Source organism: Podarcis liolepis, assembly GCF_965112155.1.
Source record: "Podarcis liolepis genome assembly, chromosome: 16".
Classification (NCBI taxonomy): domain Eukaryota; kingdom Metazoa; phylum Chordata; class Lepidosauria; order Squamata; family Lacertidae; genus Podarcis; species Podarcis liolepis.
This window is the reverse complement of record NC_139567.1, coordinates 22,755,170-22,778,160: the sequence shown is the minus strand read 5'-3', so window position 1 is coordinate 22,778,160 and position 22,991 is coordinate 22,755,170. Positions and strand designations below refer to the sequence as shown.

The 22,991-nt window shown below is 40.9% G+C and overlaps 2 protein-coding genes across 12 annotated transcripts in view; one reads left to right on the top strand and one right to left on the bottom strand.

The window, feature by feature from the left end:
• Positions 1–22,991, top strand: part of LOC310696042 (uncharacterized protein) — a 43,274-nt gene that overhangs the window by 296 nt on the left and 19,987 nt on the right. For 2 of the 10 annotated variants that reach the window (XM_083481179.1, XM_083481180.1), the window contains exons 2-10: positions 5,297–5,454; positions 5,573–5,686; positions 6,683–6,750; positions 8,398–8,641; positions 8,768–8,911; positions 13,560–13,680; positions 16,182–16,294; positions 18,447–18,530; positions 20,057–20,101. In XM_083481179.1, the coding sequence (XP_083337305.1) occupies positions 5,648–5,686; positions 6,683–6,750; positions 8,398–8,641; positions 8,768–8,911; positions 13,560–13,680; positions 16,182–16,294; positions 18,447–18,530; positions 20,057–20,065 (822 nt within the window). In that variant the 5' untranslated portion in view covers positions 5,297–5,454; positions 5,573–5,647 and the 3' untranslated portion in view covers positions 20,066–20,101. Of the gene's footprint in view, positions 1–47; positions 116–4,468; positions 4,625–5,296; positions 5,455–5,572; positions 5,687–6,016; positions 6,197–6,682; positions 6,751–8,397; positions 8,642–8,767; positions 8,912–13,559; positions 13,681–16,181; positions 16,295–18,446; positions 19,810–20,056; positions 20,261–22,991 lie in introns of those variants that run through there. The other 8 variants (XM_083481173.1, XM_083481171.1, XM_083481178.1 and 5 more) reach the window with 7 other exon arrangements.
• TECTA (tectorin alpha) overlaps positions 20,211–22,991 on the bottom strand; it is an 81,541-nt gene continuing 78,760 nt past the window's right edge. For both annotated transcript variants that reach the window (XR_014520364.1, XM_083480880.1), the window contains exons 22-23: positions 22,691–22,807; positions 20,211–21,677 (exon numbers count right to left, since the gene is read on the bottom strand). Coding sequence is in view for 1 of the 2 variants with exons in the window: in XM_083480880.1 (XP_083337006.1) it covers positions 21,580–21,677; positions 22,691–22,807 (215 nt within the window). In the remaining variant the exon portion in view is untranslated. The remainder of the gene's footprint in view (positions 21,678–22,690; positions 22,808–22,991) is intronic.

The following is a 22,991-nucleotide window of genomic DNA, read 5'->3' as shown; positions in this document are numbered from 1 at the left end:
CAGAGGGGGGCGGGGCAGTTGGAGGAAAGGAGGAGGCCGCGAGCGAATGAGCAGGCCGGGCGTCGAAAGGGGCGGGGCTAGGCGTATCGCGCGGTTTTGTTTTTCCGTTCCTGAGGTAAAAAAGTACCCTGTCAGAAGCTTCTCAAGGGGAGGATGGAGCTCTGAGGGGAAAGTTGGCCTAGTTGTTGTTTTTTTACCTCAGGTGTGTCAGCCTCAGCAGCAGGTGGACGTGACCAGCGTTCAGTGATCGAGGCCGCGCACAACCACCAACCTATATTTATCTCACTTCATAAAAATTATTCACCAAGTGATGGTTAAAAACCCCCCTCAAAAGCGGTTTTGTTTTTTAAAAAAGAGAAAACTATATATAGTGGTCTTCAACTGGTTGAGATCCACCTCTGACTACCCACTTTCACATGGTCACTATAGATTTTATGATTGAATAGTTTATTGTTTCAATCTTGGTCATAATATCAACCATAGGGGAAAAAATTATATAGAACCTATATATATATATTAAAATATACCAAAAGTAATAGTAATAACTACTCAAAAATGTTAACATACAAATGGTTAAAGGAAACTAATATACTAAAATCATCCCATTAAATACTTGCAGTTCATCATATTTACCGTACCACAATAAAATTTCTCAGCTTTTGGGCAGCCGCTGCAAATCTGGCAGCTGTCCCAAATTAAACAACAGATATGTGATGTTCACTTGATCACCATCTGGTATTATGCTTAACAAATTCAGAATAAACTGCCCTCTGTTTAGAATGAAAAGAGCAGTAAAATAAATAATGATAAAAGATCTGCTTGAGCCACACATATGATAGAAGACTGGCTGTGTATGTACTATGCATTTGTTTTTGTTTTTTTAAAAAAGTCTTATTATTTTTTCACAAAGAAAAAAAAGTTACATTTTTTTACATAAACCATAAGTTACTTTATCAATTGACTTCCCATTCTCCCCTTTCATGGTTTCTGTATTTAGCCTCAAATTCTGTGTATTTTGCCTATACTATTCAATTTAACCTATTTATCTTAATAATTCACACTGTTGTTCATATTTCAAATGGGTGGGGTATAAATAAATATATTATTATTATTAGTACTATTATTTCTGTGCAAGGGAGGAGGATGGGGCAGAAACCTAGAAGACCTCTTTGCCTCCAGAGCAACTCCATCAAGTCCAGGGATCAAGACTTCGATGATGTGCACACCTATCTGGAAGTCAATCCTATCCTATTCTGAATAAAACCTTTTCAGGATTGCATTGCATTGCATTGCAATCTTTCCTAACCATGGCCACACACAGATTGACCCCACAGGAATGGGAAGAGATTCCTTCCAGACTTTTGGCATGATGCTGTTGCCCTAGTTCAGGGGTCTGCAACCTTTAAGACAAAAAGAGCCACTTGGATCCGTTTCCGAAGAAAAAAAAACTGGGAGCCGCAAAACTCGTCATTATAAAAATAACTTTTTTGTCACTTTTTTATTATTTCTTTGTTTGACCCCTCAGAATTACTCCTCCTCATAGAAATAAACGTTAAATTAACAAGTTACCTTTTTTTTTGGTGTGTGTTCTTCACTCCCCTTCAAAACAGTGACCAGCGTACATGCCCCCTTTCAATGCAGTGACCAGCGTACATGCCCCTTACAATGTAGCGGGCGGGCGGGCAGGAAGGTGACGTCGGGACAGTGCGTAACTAACGTACGCACCGCCCCATGCAACGTCACAGCCAGTACAGCGCCCGCCACAGTGGGGAGTGTCGGGGCGCCCAATGCGCCTCCTCCCCTCGCTAGTATCCGCCCCGGAGACGTGGCAAAGGTATAAAAGAGCCACATGCGGCTCCGGAGCCGCGAGTTGCAGACTCCTGCCCTAGTTAGTAGCACCAAGGACACTTCCTTGCTTGGAGCCAGGTGTCCTGTGAGAGAAGGGCATTGGCATGAAACTTTTGAAGTTTGCTGGGTCCTATAATAAAACCCTGTGTCTCCTACTTAGTTCTCTGAGAGAGCGGGTGTGCCCAGGAGAAAGCGGGTGTGTTGAGCAGCAATGGAGAGAGAACCTGTTATCCCTTCAGATGTTACTGGACTACAATGTCTATGAGTCACCCAGCCAGCATAGCTAATGATCAGGAATGATTGGAGCTGTAGTGGTACAAAGTTTCCCTGCCAGTGCTGTAGAACAACCCCATAGATTGTGATCAAGGGAGAAAGAGAGGCTGCATTTATCTGGGACCTTTTTATTTTTATTATTTCGGAGGGTTCCCTGTAGAAGCTGCAGCCTATTTAAATAAATTTATGCAAAAAGAAAAAAATACAATCCTATGCCCTTATATGCATTTAATTGCTCCTTCTGGAGTCGCTACCCTTGCCGTGAGGCATTCTTTGTTGTGGCTGAGGCTGTTGCAACCACTGCACTTGTCTGTGTGCAAAGATCACCAGTGTTGAAGCAATGATTCTTCAACATCAACTTCGTAGGACTGGTCATGTTATGTGGATGCCTGATTATCGTCTTCCAAAGCAACTACTCTATTCTAAACTTAAAAATGGAAAGTGTAATTCTGGTGGTCAACAAAAGACGTTTAAAGACTGTCTCAAGGCAAATCTTAAACACTGTATAAACACTGACAACTAGGAAACACTGGCGTGCGAGCGCTCCAGTTGGAGAACAGCCTTTACCAAAGGTGTCATGGGCTTTGAAGACACTTGAACTCAGGACGCAAGGGAGAAACATGCTAAGAGGAAGGCACGCTTGGCAAATCCACACCGTCATCAACTCCCGCCTGGAAACCAATGTCCCCACTGTGTAAGGACGTGTGGATCCAGAATTGGCCTCCACAGTCACTTACGGACTCGTTAAAACCATGTTTATGGAAGACAATGTTACTCGGCTACGAGTGATCGCCAAAGAAGAAGAAGAAGACACACTCCTTCCCCATTTTACCCCCTTTTGGGGAGGGGAATGGGTCTTCCAGTTTTTACTACTTCTGCATACTTTGGAGATACACAGGATTTAACACACACACATGCAAACACACACGGGGGTATATTTTTTGGGGGGCAACGTTGTTCAGTTTGTTTGTCTTTTTTGGCCAAAGTTGTTGAACTTTTTTTTAGTTCTGCCCAAAGTTGATGATCTTTTTGGGCAAAATTGCAAAATAATAATAATAATAATCCGTTTTTGAGCTATTTTTGTGGGAAATCGGCAAAAACAGGACTTCTTCTTCTTTTTTTTTTTTTTGCTGATTTCCGCCTGGACACTGCTGCCGACTGCAGTATTTCAGATATGTCTGCAAAATCCCAGACGTATGGCAACCCTAACAAACAGATAAAATAAGAATGTGGCAAAGAGAGAAAGCAGCTGAAGAGTGAGCAGGCACATAGAAAAAGGGAGAGGTTGAAAGAAAGAAAAAAGCAACGGTGCTTCACTGGGGAATTTATAGCAACATTTTGCTCTGCTTATTCTCATTTATTTGTGTACATGAATGTAACAGGTATTGGGCCTCCTTGTGAAGAAAGTAATTCTGGTGCAATTCTCACTATTTGGCAAATTTGGACTAGCAAGCTAGTCTGTTGCAATATTTACACTAAATGAAACCTTTCTTATTAAGTATAAAAGGAAATGCTTTGTCTTTATTCTACAAAAGTTCTGTTGTACTACACTTATGAGGCACCAGAATAATTCCGCTGTATGTTACTTCCTTGTGCTAATGAGCCAAAGGGTGCCAAGCACAATGCACCTTAAATGACATAACAATAATTTCTGAGGCTGTTGATGCAGCAAAATGTTGCCCATCTGTTATTCCCTATGACATCTAAAGCAATATCACTAAATAGCACAAAAACAGGGTCCGTGCTCTGTTTAGATAAGAGGTTGGGTCTGAATTGTGCCAGGCAAGCCTGTGCATGTTGATTCAGAAGAAAGGTCCAGCGATTGCAATGGGGCTTACATCCAGGTAAAACTGCATAGATCTACAGCGTTAATTGCCTTCTAGATTGTAGATAAGAAAAGAATTAATTCATCGCCCAGTTAAGAAATCACTGTACTGCATGTGCTTCATGAATGCAAGGAGGCATACCCTGGAACAGTGACTCATGCAAAGTCTCAGAGTTTGCCAGCTTCAGAGCTAGATTTTTTTTATTTTTTATAAAAGAACAGGTAATCTCTGAGGATGGGTATGTTGGGCTCTCAAGAACCTTTACTTACTTATTTCCTGTAGGGTGCTTGCAATTCACTTGTGGCACACTACTATGCCCAAGTGCATAACTTTGACTTACCTTATTCAGGAAATGTTTTGTACCCTCCGATGAAAATAGGGACGTCTCATTCCATAATGATAATTTTACTATTTACACCCCATATATCTTCCTGAGTTGCCCCAGTCACTCTGGGCAACTTCTAACATATATAAAAACATAATAAGACATTAAACATTTTTTAAAAAACCTTCCCTATACAGGATTGCCTTCAGATGGCTCGGGGGTCAGATAACTCCATACCCTCCAACATTTATCCAATGAAAATAAGACATCCGAAGGAAAAGTGGGACATTCCGGGATCAAATCAGAAACCAGGACAGCTTCTCTAAATCAGGGATGTCCATGGAAAATTGAGGTGTTTGGAGGGTCTGATGTTTTAAGATCTGTATTAATGATACTGCCATTTCCCCAACCATACTGAAGCTGCAATCACATTGGCATTTGCAGTTAAATTCACTTCTAAGCAGACCTGCAAAGGATTGCATCATAAATGTTTACAGTTGTTAGATACTAGTCTGGCAGCTTGCTCAAAGACATACCCACCAAATGTGTCTAATTACAATTCCAGTTTAGTTTAGGTTCAGTGATACAAAACTAGGTAAATTTTAGTTAAGAGATGCCCTTCGAGCAAGATATTCTAATGATTGTGTTTTGCATAGCTGGTAAATTGACATCCAGACTAGTCTGTGTCCGTTGCCTCTGTTTTATATAATTGTTGTTCTAAGGTAACCAGCTAGCAGGATCAACTAAATTTTGCAGCTTGTGACCCACAATTATGGATCCCCAATGAGTGAAACCTGTCTTATATCCCAGAGCTCAAATGTGTGGTGCATGAACGGTTTACTGAATTGTTCATGTTGACCTTTCCTCAGTTCATAATATGGATCCTGTTAAAAAATAATTGCTAGCCAGAGCCATAGGGGTAACAGTATATCTGAAGATATGTAAACAACCCTCAAAATTGTTCCTCCTATTCACTTACTTGTTTATGAATGGATTTTTTAAAAATACTGGTGCATTATTTCAGGGACAGGAAATGGCAAAGAGTTGCAGAGGACTTGGGACTGCCCAGTAACATCAAAGCTAGTAATAGCTTCCATCCTGTGGCTGAAATTTGACAGTCTGACACAGATTTCTGAGGTGCTGAGCTGTAACTATTGCAAAACACACAGCCTAGCAACACAGGTAAGTACAAACACCACTGTACATTTCACCCATACAAAAGAATACATAGAGAACTATGCTTCCTCCTTTCTCACTGTTCAGAGCTTAAATCAAGTTTTGCTCTCTGGATACTTTCTAGGAACCCAGAACCCAAATTCCCTGTTTCTGGGGAGATGATGAGTTTGCTTTCAGATGTGCTAATCTGTTAATCCTCATGGAAATGCTCATGGAAGACTTCACAACTTTTCTCAAGGTATAGTGTTTTAAGACTGGTGCTTTAGTTTGCAGTTGCTGTGCTTTATTTATTTATTTATTACATATTTTCAAACGTACATGTGAACTGCTCTGAAAGGAATTTGCCCTGAAAGGCATCTTAGAAATGCTGAAAATACACCAAAATAATAGCCAGCAGTCCACCTCTCTTAGTGTCTTCTCACTGTATCCTACCTAACACACACACCAAAAAGGTGATGTGCAGAATCCATTGGGGAGTTCTCCCAGAATACAGTTAGTTTTATTTATTTCTGTGGCACATTTGCAGGAAGCATTTGCAGTGGCTTGTGCCCATGATTTCTTTCCCCAGGAGACTGGAAAGCAGTGTTGAATTACAACTGGCTTTGAAGGACTCGTAAAATGGTTGATACAGGTTCATAAATGAGGATAGGTCTATAAAGATGATGATAATGATATTTTTGGCAATGGAAGGGTTAACCCACTGGCACCTGGATGCATTCTGTATATCTGCCTGGAAGGATCCTTCATGGTAAGTGACCAGGGCCGGATTTTGGTTTGATGAGGCCCTAAGCTACTGAAGGTAATGGGGCCCTTTATATATCTAGCTGTCCTTTGTCAACAAATTGTTGCTGTTTTTTTGTGTTGAATATATGCTATATGGTAATTTATGGACTTAATAAATTGCACATAACAAAATATGTATTTATCAAAGTAATTGTTGAACTGAAATACAATTAAGAGGAAGTATATTATGGTGAAATACAATTAAGAAGAAGTATATTAAGAGTGAAATAATTCCTAAGTTCTAACTTAAAATGATTTTTTCTTCATAACAAACTTAATGATGCAAGCACATTGGCATTTGGCAATAACAAAAGTTCCTTTAGAAACACAATTTACAAAGACTCATAATTTTTGGGTGGCTCCCAAGAGAGTGGGACCCTAAGCTATAGCTTATTTAGTTTATATGTAAATCTGGCACTGTAAGTGACCAATGTTCTTCTGTATCACACAGATTCAGAGACTTCACCCTTTGAAATTCACTTATAGAAAACCTTCAAAAGGTGAACATGAAAAATCCAAGTAAGTAATAAAATACTTTTCCTTTGCATTGAAAGTTATTGAATTGCTTTCCCACAACAAATTCTGAATGTTTTCGGATGTTGAACATTGCTTTGATATGATCAGACTAGGATTTTTTATAAAATGACTTTCCCCCCACCTGAAATGAATTGTTTTGCATAAATAAAGGTAAAGGTAAAGGGACCCCTGACCATTAGGTCCAGTCGTGGCCGACTCTAGGGTTGCGGCGCTCATCTCGCTTTATTGGCCGAGGGAGCCGGCGTACAGCTTCCGGGTCATGTGGCCAGCATGACTAAGCCGCTTCTGGCGAAGCAGAGCAGCGCACGGAAACTCTGTTTACCTTCCCGCTGGAGCGGTACCTATTTATCTACTTGCACTATGACGTGTTTTCGAACTGCTAGGTTGGCAGGAGCAGGGACTGAGCAACGGGAGCTCACTCCGTCGCGGGGATTCAAACCACCAACCTTCTGATCAGCAAGTCCTAGGCTCTGTGGTTTAACCCACAGCGCCACCCACGCCCCTTTGCATAAATAATGTTCTGTAATGTGCCAGATTCACAAATGGTCAGTCTGTGAGTGTACCCAGGGGTGTGCAGGGGGGGCAACTGCCCCCCTAAATCAAGTAAATAAATAAAAATACTTAACTATCTGATCAATCACATCAAGGATAGCTCGGTTCTCCCCCCCCCCCAACAAAACTCCTACCCCCCCAACATAAATCCAGGCTATGCCCATGGTGCAGTCCCTACACAGAAGTTAAGCCTCACTGAATTCAATGGGACGTACTCAGAGGCAAACATTTATTATTGTATGACAGCCTAAGTGAGGCTGCTAAGTGAATAATTGTTGGCGGGAATAATGTGGAACAGCAAATAAACTATTAGCATGATAAATAAGAGAATAGAAAATAAAGGATGATTTCCCCACCCAATAAAAACATAGGACTCACCTAATGAACCCTGGCAGCAGAAGCCCTGTGCAAGAGCTTCTACTTGTGCAACAGGACTTCCCTCCTCTTTTCTCCCCCACTGCTCCAAATTGGCTCGAGTGGGTGTGGGTATGGAGAACGCTTAGAACAGCTTGCAGGGAAAATGGGGGTCGTTCCATCTGGCAAGCTGATAAGCTTGTGCAGACATAATGTTTGTAATAGCACTACACTGAATTCCACCCATAACCAGGAGGCTATAGATGGTATTCAACCAAGTTTTATTCAGACCAGATCCATTAAAATTAATGGGCCTAATTTAGTCATGTTTATTAATTTCAGTGGGTCTGATGTGAGTAAAATGTAATTGAATGCCAACCTATGCACACTGGGGTATATACAACTATTACAAGAATAAAAAAAAACCTTTTAATGTATCAATAAAAACCAAAGTATCTTGGAAAATAAGCAGTAACTGTCCAGATACTTTGTCATTCGTAAAGATTACAAATACAAAACCCTGCACTTTTAACTGAAGCAGTTAATGAATGCTAATGTACAAGTATGGCTCAACTGCTGAATTATCCAATTAATTCTGAGATTATGGCTTTGCGTTTGTTAATAATGCTTGCTGACCAGGGCTGTGTTGATTAGTTCATCTCGCCCATTAATTGTGCAAGAGCTTTGCACAGAGAGGCACAAACAGTTTATTGTCTTTCACAGCTCTCTGGATCAAGGCCAGTCTTTTCCCAGGGTTCCCAGACAAGAGCCTCTGTCAGACATGGAGAACCTCACTCACTCGTTGTCATTAGACCCATTCTTGGCGAAAGCGGCAAGAGATACATCTACTGATGTGGTCAAAAGCGCTGTGAAGGACTTTGCCGATGACTACCTCAACAGGGCTGCTATTTTCAATAGCATGGATGAAATAGTGACTGAAGTGGCCCGTGCAGCTTTGCCAAAACTAGTGAGTAATGTACCGGCCACCATTCTCCGGCATCTCCTCCTTCCTGCCCCCTGTGCAAAAGGAAATAAATGCAGAATTTCTCTGATGGTACTGTGTAATGTATATGCTCTTTTACTGCTGGCTTAGATCCAAGAGGCACAGCAAGAATTGGACCAAGAGGAACTGCTGGATGGGATCATCTTGTGTGTTGTTGAGGAGGAAGCCAATGCCTTAGTTCAGACTGTCCTTGATGAATATCATTCTGAAATGTTTAAACTGCAAAAGGGAGAGGTAAGCCTAGAACTTGTGCTCTGAGAATTTAAAAAGTACCTTGTCGGCTCAGAGCAAAGGTCTGTGTATTCCACCACCCTGTTTCTTACGTTTGGGAAGCCAGAAACAGGATATGAAGACAACTGATGCCCTCCAGTTTGTCTCCAGCCAAAAGTTACACTGCATGGAACATGGATTGTCCATTTTGCTGTCATGGATAACAATCATTTATTGACCTGCATTAATTTAATCATAAGCGATTACAATTATATCATAACGGCCAAACTATTCTATCAGTTAAGCTAGCTGCGCTTAAGAGAAACCATGAAATAGACAACTGGACCTTTTTATATTTTTTGATGCTATTGAACTATTGGGGGTCTATATTCTGGATTATATTTTATATATTTGCATACCACTTAGTATTTAAGACAAGCTTTTTACAAAACAACAACATGTATATAAATTGCAAATAGTGACTTTGAGATGTATGTTGCAATAGAAAACAGAACTACCATACTATGCAATTAAAATAATAAAGCCTCAAAAGACAAAAACATATCAGCTCCCAATATTGCCAACCAGCACAGCTGCAACATAGGAGTTGACTGGAGGGCACCAGCTTGGTGAAGGCTGCAGTATGGTATAGAGGTTAGACTAGGACCCATGAGATCCAGGTTCAAATCCCTACTCAGCCATCTAAGTCACTTGGTAACCTTGAGCCAGTTACGATCTCTCAGTTTAACCTACACCACAGGAGCATTGTGAGAATAAAATGGGGACGAGGAAGAAATCCGTTTACACAGCCTTAGGCACCCTGGAGGAAGGGTGAGATAATGTATCAGAAGGTAAAATAAAGTAAGTTGGGGGAGGGCAGAAGTTTGGGTCTCTGTGACAAAGCCCAGGATGCTCAGACTTGCCATTCAAAGAGGAAATTAAGCAAGTGACTCCTGGTGGTTTTCTGGATATGCACAGTCCCCTTCACCTGCCATTGAGCCTTTTCTCCTTCCACTGCCATTTTCAAATTTTATATTAATTTCCATTAATAAAATGAACTTCATTACTTCTAATCATCCCACAAGAGCAGTGAGGGTTACACACTCCCTCCACTTGATGCACTGAAATGAGTTTGCCTCTCACCACCACTCTTCACTGTCTGTTCAGTGCCATTTCTCTTTGAGATTCATCTCACTATTAAGGCACATCATTCAGTCTGGACTCTGTCCTTCACATTCTAATTACTTGGAGAAAGAAATAAAAAAGAAAGAAAAGATTGCTGTTATTGTCAGGCACAATGCAGAGACCTGTCTTCATTTATTTGCATATCAGGCAGGAGCACGTCAACCTCCCCTCTTCTGCCAAGGTAATCTCCACAAACAAGCATCTCTGCATGTACGTCAGCAAGGAGCTACACAAAATCACAATGCACTCTTCCTTATTAGAAACCAAATCCATTACAATGCATGCCAAGTTCCCTACAACACGACAGGGTGTAATCTATAAATCATATGCCACAAGTATTTATGCCGCCTGTCAGTTCTTATCCTTTAGTACCCAAGCGAAAGCATTTTTCCTTTTACTGATTCTCAGCATCAAAGTGGCATTTTAAGACCTCTTTTGAAAAACAACAGCAACCACGAAGCATATCAAAACTCACCCTTTGGCCAGGCAGAGGTGTGAAGGTGAGGCTTATTTCATAGCCACCCTACTTGAGATATGAACATGGCATCAGGAAAACTGATTTTGTACTGGAATACATTATTATTAACGAAGGGCTTATCCATACTTTCCAGGCACAGGCCAGTGCTTTCCCCATGAAAACAGGCTCTTTAAAGCTGAATTGGAGCAAACACCAATTTGGGTTTTCTACATATTGCTGTTTGCCTTGATTGAGCTTTAAAGAGCAGGTTTTTGTGGGGACAACTCCAGAGCAAAAATAAAGGGCAATTGGACATGGAGCTTTAAATCACGGACAGTACCTGGAAAGAGTGGAGGAAAGGTAAGTGTGGATAAGCCTTATCTATAAAATCTATATATAGTGTTTCCTAAAAGAAAATACTTCTTCATGAGCTGCTTAATGAATTTGCTACCACATAGCTTAGATTGGGGGTGGGGAACTCTCCAGATGTTGCTGGTTTCTAACTCCCAGCATTCCCTACCAGCATGACTATTTTTGAGTGATTATGAGAATTCCAGTTCAACCAAATTTGGAAGGCCAGAGTTCCCCCACCCTTGGCTTAGGTGATGTTCAAAAGGAGTTCAGGCTGGTTTTCTCACCCCAAGTGTCTTACTAACTATCGTCGAGGGATTGAATACTGATATGAAATCTAAAGACTTAGTGATCATATTGCCGATGGTTGTTCAGTTATCCACAATGCAAACAAGGAAAGCTTTCAAGGACTGTAGATTTATGCTACAAGAATGTCTAGTGTCTAGCCCTTGCTGAGAAAACACGTAACTTGAAAGCCATAAAAGGAAAACCAGACAAATTCAATGCAATGTAGAGGCCATTTATTTCATCCACTAACAAAATTGAACTTAAAAACAGACTTTCAAGGGCATCTTTGCAGGTCTGGATGTCATGAGCAGGACAGACTGAATATACCTACTCTGGACACAAGATCTTCTTATGAACTGAATAATTTATAAGCAGCCCCTGAGACGTTGTGTTTTGTATACAGTGGTGCCTCGCAAGACAAAATTAATTCGTTCCGCGAGTTTTGCCGTCTTGTGATTTTTTTGTCTTGCGAAGCACGGTTTCGGAAAAGTTTTGGAAAAGCTTCAAAAATCACCAAAGTCTTCAAAAACCTCAAAAAAGGCTACCACACCGCGTGCTGTGAGTTGCTCCTCAAAGTCAAGTCGCAACTGTATTAACGGTGTTAAGAAAAAGGAAACAAACTTGCAAGACGTTTCCATCTTGCGAAGCAAGCCCATAGGGAAAATCGTCTTGCGAAGCAACTCAAAAAACCAAAAACCCTTTCGTCTAGTGAGTTTTCCGTCTTGCGAGGCATTCGTCTTGCGAGGTACCACTGTATTTGGATGCTCTGTATGGATAGATGAGAATAGTTTTGTTATGTATTACCTGATATTTGCTTTTGGTGGTGGTGGTTGGGTCCTGTTATGTGATGTTATATCTGTTATTCAAATAGCCAAGAAAAAATATTGGAAGAAAAAAGAGTTAAGATAAATTGATGAAATATAATAAGTCTTCCAATGAATATTAGTCATGATAGCTAGATGGTCTAGCCATGTTCAGAAGTACTTGTTTGGGTGCAAATAACAGGGAAAAGTTGTTGCCCTCATACCTTACTTGGAGGTTTCCTAGAGGCATGTCGTTGGTCAGACTGGGAAACAAAGTGCTGGATAAGAAAGGCTTTTGATCTGATCCAGGAGGACTGTACTTGTGTTATTACAAGTTAACAATTTAGTACAATTGACTTCACCTGAATATTTTGCTCTTTTGGAATATGTTAGGAAGGTTGTGGCAAAAATATAAGGGCAAGTAAAAGCAAGAAACACAGCAGCAGCAGTATAAACAGGTAGGAATAAAATATTTAGGAAGTAACTACTGAAGAAGGGGGTATCCTGACTCTTGAAACTTAACACAGGGTTTTTTTTGTTGACTTCTTAGACTGCAACAGAAATTGCTTGAGATACCTCAAACTTCTTCACAAAACCGGAAGGTCTAATAAAACTTGGTGGTGTTTTTTTTTTTAAAAAAAGAAGAGAAATCACACTTTGTGACATTTTTCAAGTTCAGTTCTGCTTGGCACAATCCTGATTAAGGAAATCAGCAGTGCAGCCTCCAGAGACAATATTTCTCTGACCCTAAGGTCACCATACTTGAGGACAAAAATGCTTTGGGGGATGGATAAAATATGAGGCTGTTGAATTAAAGCACATTAACAATTTGACCCTGCACTATATGATCTGCCATGGATCATTATCTCTTAAAATGTCAGAATATTTATACACTTTTAGATTGTCCATGAGAGGTAAGCCGAATCATTCCAAATCTGTCATGCACTTGCTCTCACTTGAAGAAATTGGTTGTAATGCAGCAAGTTAAGTATGTGTAACCATCACAGTTAAATGCCATGTCACAGTTCAGTGTCTCATTAATACTAAAATACTTGTTATTCCCACTGATCTTGGTTGGATTTAGAGGCATCCAGTCTTTGCTGGATTGAACCTCTTATCTGAACTTTAGCTGGACACTGCTGCCACTTCCACAGGGGAATTGGTTTACCCCTTAAGCAGGCTGTGTTGCATGTAGAGTTTGGGAATATATATTCTTTCATTAATTCTCAGGAAGCAGATGTATTTATTTATTAATAAGATTTCTTGCCCACATTTCACTATAAGGTCCCAGGGCAGATTACAACAATATCATATTCAAGTATAAAAAAGATAAAACTGTTGCAAGAATAAAAACAAATAAAGCATATTTCATTATTGCTCTTTTTAAAAAGAGAAAAAAGCTTTTGAAAGCATTGAAACCAGGCTGGGTAGACTAAGCTTGCTTTGTTTGCACACCTATAAGGGCAGCCACTGGAACTCTCTCTCCTTGAGCACAATGAGAAACCTTACGAAGTAGTTGCTGAAGAATGTTTTCTTTTTCTTTTAGAAATGTAATGGGGGTGTCTGTTTCTGTCTCCTCCCCTCCCAGGTTGCTGTGCTTGCCGCTAAACAACTTATTGATATATTTCTCCTGGAGCGTGTGATAGGGAAGATGAGTTTGCAGGGCCCAAGGTTTTCTTGGAAGGAGCACTCAAGCGCGATTTTAGATAGTGAGTATTGAACGGCTGGGGAGGGAGGGGAATGCCTGAAACTTTGGGGAAAGCCATAATATCTTGGATTTATTTAACACTGGGGATCTAAGAAGCCTTTTGCAAACACTAAAGGGCTGGCGGAGATGTGAGCTTTGATTACATTTCCAAGGAAGGTTACCGTGGTATGAACAATGCTTGTCGGGCTTAAATATGACAGATACTAGGCATACCTACACTGCAGATTTAAAGTACCCTTAATATTCAGATGGTCAGGTGCATCTGCCACCAAGTGCAGGAGTCAGCCTTTGCATGTTACAACAAATGAGTAGTAGCGTGGCAAAAGTGGGATCCTGTAGGCAGCAGCTTCTGCATGCCACTCACTGGCCATGATCTGGGAGTCAGATGGAACTGAACAGTCAAATAGACCCTGCATGCTCAGACATTTTTCCTAGAACAAAATTTTTGGGGTGTGTGTGTGTATTTTTTTAATATCAAAAATATCTGTAATATATTCAGTAAACAGCATTTTGGCAAGGCCAGTAAAAATTCTCAAAGAGGCTCTACACATTCATAAATTGTTATAGCTCACTGGCAGCCAGTGCAATGCTTTTTAAAAATAATAATAATAATAATTTTTATTAATGGGCCAATCACATCAAATTAAATCATATCACATAAATTCCGAATTACAAAGCCGAATTTTAAATTTTGTTGGGGGGACCCATATTTCAAGATCCGAAGGGGAATTCTGATCATCTTCTTGCTGCTGCGTTAATGTCCCAATCAGTCCAAATCAGTCCAAACAGAGTTCATAATTCTATCCCATCTTATCTTGCTGTTTCCACATCACATCTTGTTCATATTTTTTCTTTATGATCTCTTCTGATAGTCTCCTTAAGCCATAAACACCAATATTAATAATAGTCCTGTGTGAATTTTCCGTTCTTCCAATCCTCAAATCGAGATGGTTTCCATATATAATCTCCTTCATAGATAACATCACTCTTTCCATCATAGTCTCGTAAAACTGTCGCTCTTAAGTCCCACTGATATATAAACAGCACACAATATATAAACAGCTCTATTTCTCTCTTTCTCCTCCCAGACTCAAGACCTCCGACAGAACTTCCCAATATGGCGACGGCATTTTTAACTGCGTCATTCCAAAGCTCTTACACATTCCACACTCTTCTTAAAACATGCTTTGGTTCGAAAGTTTATCTCCACACAGCCTTAAATCCACAGCTTAAGTCCTTAAAACGACATTTCTGACTCGTGAGGGGAGGGGATTCTTGTTTAATCACATAAGAAAAGAAGGGAGAGTTTTTCCCCCCTCCCCCATCAGTCATTTGCCGTTTCTTTTGAAGTTCTTGCATCTAGTGGCGCGAATCAGGGACGGCGTCCAGGAGTGCCGAAATCCCACAGGAGGGTTTTGTGCCTAGTGCCCCCACCCCCACAAATTCGGGGGTGGTATAGGGCACAGCAGGCAAGGGCCGTCCCCCCCCCACAATCCTGGGGGGGGGTTAAGGAGGCTAATTACCCCCATCATAGCCTCCAAATTACCTCGTGTGGGTCGGAGAGATGTTATTGTCAGCCATCTTCCAATGCGCCCCCTAGTGGCCCCCCAGTGCAATGCTTTCAGGTCCGGTGGTAACACATAGTCACATCGGGCTGCTCTCCTTACCAACGAAGCAGTTGCATTCTGCATGAGCTGCAGCCTCCGGACCATCTTCAAGGGCAGCCCTACATAGTGCATCACTGTAGACCAAACAGGAAGTCATCAGAGCATGGACAACTGGCAGGAACAGCTATAGCTACCCATAGTGCTACACTCATACACAGTGCTATTTTTCTAAAAAAGGAAGCGCTGGAACTCACCATGAACACATCCTTTGTTCTCTTATAATGGCAATGGCATGCACCCAAGAGGTGCCAGAACTGAGTTCTGGTGCGTTCTGGTTGAAAAAAAAAGCCCTGTCCATACGGCTGTATTGTCCTACCAACATTTCTCAAGTGGGTATCAATTATCCCTCAAGAAAATCCTTGCACACAAGTTTTATGGGGATATAGCCACATTGCTGTTATCGCTGATTTTTCTAGGGGCAGGAAGGATACAGTGCTATTTGGTGGGGGGGAAGCTAGATCAGGACCTGTTACAGCAGGGCAGGGGCTTGTTGGAATCCTGATTAGAATTGTTTTCCCCACAACTATTATTTGCATTGGGAGGAAAGTGCCCATTGGCTCCACTCTGCCCCCTGCTATTTCAGGTTTGTTTGTTTTTAATCTATGGCCTTTTAAACTGTGTGTTACTAGTAACTTTGTTACTGTGCTGTGTATTTGTGTGTTTTTCTATTGCAAACTGCCCTGTGATCCTCGGATGAAGAGCGGTATAGATATTTAATTAATAAATAATAATAAATATAAAAAGAGAGAATTCCAAGCTCACCAGGGCAAACCACATGACAAATGCCATGTCCAGTTTGGCCCTCAATCTTCCTTGCCTACCTTTTTCTTTCTAGATTTTATGTTCGATATTCTCCTTAAGCAGTTATTTAGCATTCAGCAGCAGCAGCGAGTTACCTCTGAAAACATCCCCCTGGGAGATTTCCATCTGAAAGCTTTTACCGAGGTGGTAAGTAGGCTCATATTTTAAAATGTTGATTGTTTTGGCTGCCTTTTATCTTTCCTGTACTGCAGTGTCCAGAGGAGCTTCACCCACCCAGCCTCTCCTCCACCTCTACCGGAGCAGGCTCAGAGCTAATTAAGGGGAAAGAGTCGGATGTAACACACACACACAGAGAGAGAGAGAGAGAGAGAGAGAGAGAGGGAGAGAGAGAGATTAGTCGAGACCTACTTCATCATATGCTGCTGGATTCCCCCTCCCTTGCTAATCATAGATTATTGCTCCTCCTAATATCTCTTTCCCTATTAAATATTCTGTTTAACCTTCACAGTGCTGAAGTTAAGTCAAATACTCCAGTGCATTAGTTGTTCTAAGTGCCTCAATGCAGCAATTGCCCTAAGTACATAGTGGTAGTGGGCTCCTTACACTCACAGAACAGCAGCTTTGCATTCACAGTATCTGAGGTGGAGGATAAATCGAGGTCTTTGCCTTCCACACACATAGGCTGGTACAGAATGCTACTGTATGTATCGTAAGTAAAACTATAATTAAAAAAGGCTTCCTCAAGGCAAGTGAGGAAATCCCATTTAAGTATGTGAAATTTACTTCCAAATGAATATGTAGATCTTTCTCAATACTTCCTACCTGATCATTTTTAACTGGAGATGGAACAGGGCACCATGTTATGAAAGATTACCAAAGTCTGCCCGTGCTGTGGGAAACTTGCACGCAAGATTTGAGAGCAACAGAACTCTCCCAACTTCTGTCCCCAGCAGCTGTTTTACAGACATACAGTACTGCCTTCAACGGTGGAGACAGATCATAGCCTTATCCTCCAAGAATTTGTCTAATCCTCTTTAAAAGCTATCCGAGTTGGTGGTCATCACTACAGCTTGTGGGAGCAAATTCCAGTTTAACTAGGCATGGTGTGAAGAAGTATTTTCTTTTGCCTGTCCTGAAATATCGTATCAGCCTTAGGGCGCTTAAGCTAAAATGGGCTCCCCCTCTGCACTGCAAACCTAATTCTTTGTGTCCAGTTGTCACTGAATGCATAGACAACTGTGTTCCTTCAGTTGTTCCAACAACCTTTTAAATATAATCTGTTCGCAACATGTTCTGACAGTCTGGTTGCAGATCGTAACAGTCTTGTAATGCAGAAATCTAGAACAACTGGGTTTAGCTTATTTTTACAGAATAGTTTTACAGAATAGATAGTTACAGAATAACTGTCATCAGATAGTTCCTAGGAGTTAGAGCACACATTTTCAGGCTTTCCGCCCCTGAATTATTATTCTTTGTTTCCTTGCTGTATTAAACACAACTTCCATTATCCTCAGTAGATTCTTGCTTACCTTTAGTCACACATCAAACGTAGAGTTACCAGAAGGTGAATGGTGCAATTATTCTGGACCAAAGGCTGGTATATGATTTATTTATAAGCCTTATGAAAGTCGTAAAGTACCATTCTTGAGTCCTGAATATCAAAATCCTATAGCCACAGGAAGCATGCCTGTCCTGATACGTCCTTGAATGACCTTTCAAATGCCCATTGCCTCTGGAGGCGCTTTGCCCTCCTAATTTGACGGAAGTGCTGTTTTTCAAGAAGTCTTTGTTATTTACCTTTGTACATTCTGCAGATCAGATGGACTACTGACTCTTAAGGGTTGTATATCATTATTAGAGGGGAAAACATTGTGATGTTGAAATTATTGCAAACCAGAGATTTGTAAACCAAATTTTCCAGCAGATGGCAGCAGAGTAAGCAAGTTTTAAACTCTACTTTGTACTGCAAGGAGCCTTAAAAATAGATCTTAAAATGTGAAAGATTGGCAGGGCACATGGTTTGTGTTTCTTCAGGCTCTGGCACATTCTTTTGACTCTAATCTGATGGGATATTGCTTTGTCTCAAATTACTCATGTGGCTGCCACTTCTTTTATTATGAAAACAGCAATGTGGTTCACATCAAATCAGATCTCTCATTTCATATTATTATTATTTTTTTTAAAAAAACAGAGCATGAAGCCTTTGTTCTGTAACCTGACTTGTGTAAAGGCCTCAATTTAAAGAAAGTGTTAAGCTTGTTTCTTTCCCTGGATCAGCTCCCGCCCTCACTTTTTCCTTTTCATCTAAATTTTGGGACGCCTCTCTTGTGTATTTCAGGCTTTAGATGTTATCTTGACAGAGCTGAATAAAGTGGTGGACGAGGACATGGAAGATCTGCTGGAATATGAAAAGAAAGCTCAGGTAGAAAGGAATCTGGGGCTGGGGGGTAGTTTTATTACAAGCATTTTGGGGGACAGACAACTATATCCATATTAATGCTCAATGCATAAACAACAGAATGTAAGCACTAGAATTCTCTTAAATCAGATCATAGGTCCATTGTGTCTAGCATCCATTTTCTTCAGTGGCCAGACAGATTCTTCTGGGAAGAACATAAGCAGACCATGTCTCTGATCCTAAAGGAATGTCTCTGATCCTAAAGGTTCCATTTAGCTATCATGGTCAATACCCATTAACAGACTTATAAATACATTTGTCTAATCATTTGCTGCCCATCACTACATCTTGTGGCAGTAGCTGCAAATTCCATTAGTTATTTCCATTAGCAACTAGTTAATTTTGCATTATGTGAAGGACTTTTCTTCATGTGGTGTTTTGCAGATTTTGCATTTAATTAGTTACATGTATTTCCCCATCTCCCACAGAGGTATGTGATTCCATCTTAAGCCTCCTAAGCTCATGGCCATCACCACAAATTGTGGCAGGAAGCTTCATAAAATTAACTTATGTGTCCTGCTCTTTGCTGTTCATATATGTGGGTGGAGTACAAGTGTCTGTCATAGACCTGGCACTGTTTAATCCCCTTGACTGTAGATACCAACTGTTTCCAGAGTCTCATTTCAGGAGCTTATCATGCCAAAGAGTCCAGCCCCTGACATCTGATTGACTTGGGGCATTTGAGAGGTAGGACTACCCTCAATGACGAAGCTTCACAGTACACAGAGAGGCTGGATTGCCTCTGCAAGCCCCAGAATGTCACTCCCCACCATGGTATCTGAGTACCTGGGCTGCTTATTGGAAGCTGCCTGGATTATCTCAATATGATTGACTTAAGGACATTCAACTCTTATTTTCTAAGTGTGTGCTTACCATTGTTCCCTTGCACCAGCAAAGGGCAGAAGTCAAGACTCCTTATACCTGACCCATCTGCCAACTCAGGGGCTCCATATGGCCTGCCCAATCACAGCGGGGCAGTGTTAGAATTGTTATTCCTTTCTGTGCCTGAATAGTCCTTTGAGGCCTGAGCATAGTCTGAGGTGGCTTTATGGGTTATCAATGCCTGCTAGCCAAAATAGCTGCGTTCCACCTCCACTCTCAGAGGCAGTATGCCTCTGAACACCAGTTGGTGGGTATCACAGGTGGGTGGAATGCCATTGTACTCAGGTTGTGCTTCTGGGCTTTCAAAAGGCATCCAGTTGCCTGTGAGAACAGGATACTAGATTAGATGGACCATTGGACTGATCCATTTTTTTAAAGCCCTGTACTAAGTATGCCAAGTTTAATGCAGATGCCCTCTTCTGCAGATGACTGGAGGCATTTTGTTCTACTGCATCTAGTCCATTGCACCTATTAAAACTAGGATTTGCACTATTAACAGAATATCTCTCCCTTAACAAGAATGATATTCTGCTCTCATAGAGGAGCTTGCTACATAATTGACTGAGGTACATGCTTAACTCATTCTGTATGATATATTTCATTTAAAGGGTATTTAACAGAAACAGAAGAGAGGAAAAGAGCACCTGAATAATGTAAGGATTTTTGATATGCTTATGTTTCATTTCAGAGTAATGTATGTGAGTGTAACACAATTTTAGATTTATCTTGATTCCCCATGTGATGCAATAACAAACAGGAAATGAGCATATCTGAACACAAAGTTTTATTAAGAATAAACCATGTTTAAATTATTTGGCTGAATGTATAACAAAAAGGGACAGAGTTTGAATTGGGTTGGGGGTGGGGGAGGGAAGACATCCCAGCTGTCCAAAGCTCTTTTGTGAGCTATTTACTGAGTTCAGTGATAACATGTGAGCATAATTAAAGGGATAGGATCTCAGGCTGAAACACTAGAAGCTGTTATCAATCCTTGCTTCTTTAAATGTCATGGCTTCTCCAGGAATCCTGGGAATTGCAGTTTGATGAGGTGTTAAGAATTCTCTCCTAGAGATCCTTACACACCTCACAAAATATTAACTCACAGGTTTCTGTCCACGCTGTATTGAAACCTCTGATAAACTTGGTGGTAGGTTGCACCACAGACATTTCTCTTGATGGATTTGTTTCTATGGTGAAATGTTATACCTGAATGTTCTCCAGCATAGCTATAGAACCCCCACATTCAAAACAAGGTTTCCAAAAGCAAGTTGCCTGTTGTCTCGTCTTAAAGCTATTTGAACAAATATATCAAGAGAAAGAAGAGTGGCCAGAACTCAAAAAAAGAAGAAATGCTTTTTTCATATGACCAAAAGCTTGCTCATTTAAACTGGATGTGTGAGTGGCAATGATGGCAGCTGCAACAAAAACTGGGATGGCTTCCCACATGCCAACCACTCTATGGTGACATTTTCAAGGTACCTGTAGATTGCCCCCATCTATTGATTCTCTTAGCCCTGCTGTGTGAATGGAGAACTTCAATTGGATGTTCTATGAAGAAATTAGCAATGGTTAATTTCTCTTGTGCATGCAAGACTCACAGCAACCACATAAAAAAGAAAATGAACAAACAAATGGCTAGAGCCTGAACTAAATGACAATGATGGAGGGCCTCCATAATAGGAGCCTACAGGGAGCAATTCATAGATCTCAGGGCACCAATTCCATGACTACCTACAGCCCATTTTCCTTTTCTTCCAAGATCAAGTAGTGATCAAAGAGGCAAAATACTTTCCTCCAAAATTTAAACAGGAAGAGAGAGTGGGGATTGTCCTAAAAATGAAGACAAAGAGGGAGAAACACAGTTGACTATTTGCTACGCATCATGTTGGACACATCCCTGATGTTTAGAAGAGTGCAGTGCCCTGTTAAATTTTTCCAGCTTTCTTTAGTATTAAGACCATTAAAAGCAGGCCAACAACTCCAGTGCAGCAACGGACAAAGTGTTGTCGTAGATGGCGATGACTGTTGTCAGTGCAGGTCGCAGGTTTAGGGTTGCATGCGCGTATCCTACAGGGACTTAGGAGGGTTAAGGTAAATTACAGTACTTTAAGTAGAAGCTGAAGATTAATTATTATGTTGGAATCGGTTTACAGAGAATACACCATAACGATAGCTGGGTAACAATGAGGGGAAGCAGCCTGGCTTGAGGTCCACTTGATGAGCTGGTTGCTACAGAGAGGAGAAGAAGAAGAGAGAGAACTCATGAGCCACATTTTAAAGAGGCAGAGCCTACATTTCTTGTACTGGTTTTGATTTTCTTAGTAGCCCCGGGATACAGCTAGTGAGATCTTGACGGTACAATAAATTATACTGTGGCTGCAAATATATAATAAATTAAATCAGTTAGATTAATTGATTTAAAATACTTTTAAACAAGGACCTCCCAATGAATCAGGGAACAATTCTAAGAGTTTTTTTAAAATATATATATATGAGGGCTTATAAAAACTAGAGATAGCACAGCACCTTCAGAGGCATTCTCCCTGTCCTCTTACAGTGAGAGAATGCTTCTTCTAAGATGATGCCTGCTACAATATACCAGGACTATCTAAAAATCAAAGATAGTGTTCTTCAGAAATACAGCTTTCCCCCATGTGCAGTTTGTTTGTTTGTTCAATCAATCAACCAACTAAAACTCCTATGATTAATCAACTAAGCTGGCCCGGACTGACTCTCTATACCACATATTCATATAGGAAGGAGTGACATGTGGTCCATGTCACAAATTTTAGGGGGAGGAGGGTAAGTAGGGAAGGTCAGTGGTCAGCAACAGAGCACATACTTTTAATGGAGAAGGTTCTCATTTTAACCACTGAGGAACCCAGTGCTATTTTTCTAGAAAACAAGGTGCCGGAACACACCATGAATGCCTCCCTTGTTGTCTTAGAGTAGCAATAGCACCCACCTGAGAGGTGCTGGAACTGAGTTCTGGTGAGCTCCGGCCGAAAAAAAGCCCTGGAGGAGCCACTGCTGAAGTAGACTGTACTGAATAGATGGACTAATGGTCTGTAGCATGAAGGCTGTTCATATGTTCACGACAAAGTTACAACAGCCAGAATTGTAAAATATTTCAAAGGAAATGGATGTCAGTTTTTGTAAGTGGGCAGTTCCTGGCATTAAAGGGAGGCCTTGCTTCCAAACCTTCCTAAGAGAATAACTTGTGGAATGCCTGGATACGTCACCTCGGCAGCTCTTGCCGTCTTCCTGCAAGGTCCCTGTTACGCAGCTGCATAGAGGCCCATCCATCTGGCTTGTACATATCTGTTCACAGCCTCCATTGTCTTCACACCAGTCTAAACCTAAAACACAAGATGTAAAAAATGAAAGTGGAATATTTCCAATAAGGAGGAATGGTCTGGGTCACAGTGACACTGTGAAGTTACCACTGCTTCACATTAAAACTGATTTTTACACAGTGATGCTGGTTTATGGCTAGTCAGGCTCTGAACCCTTCCATCTTCAATGCTCAAAACTATTTTTTCC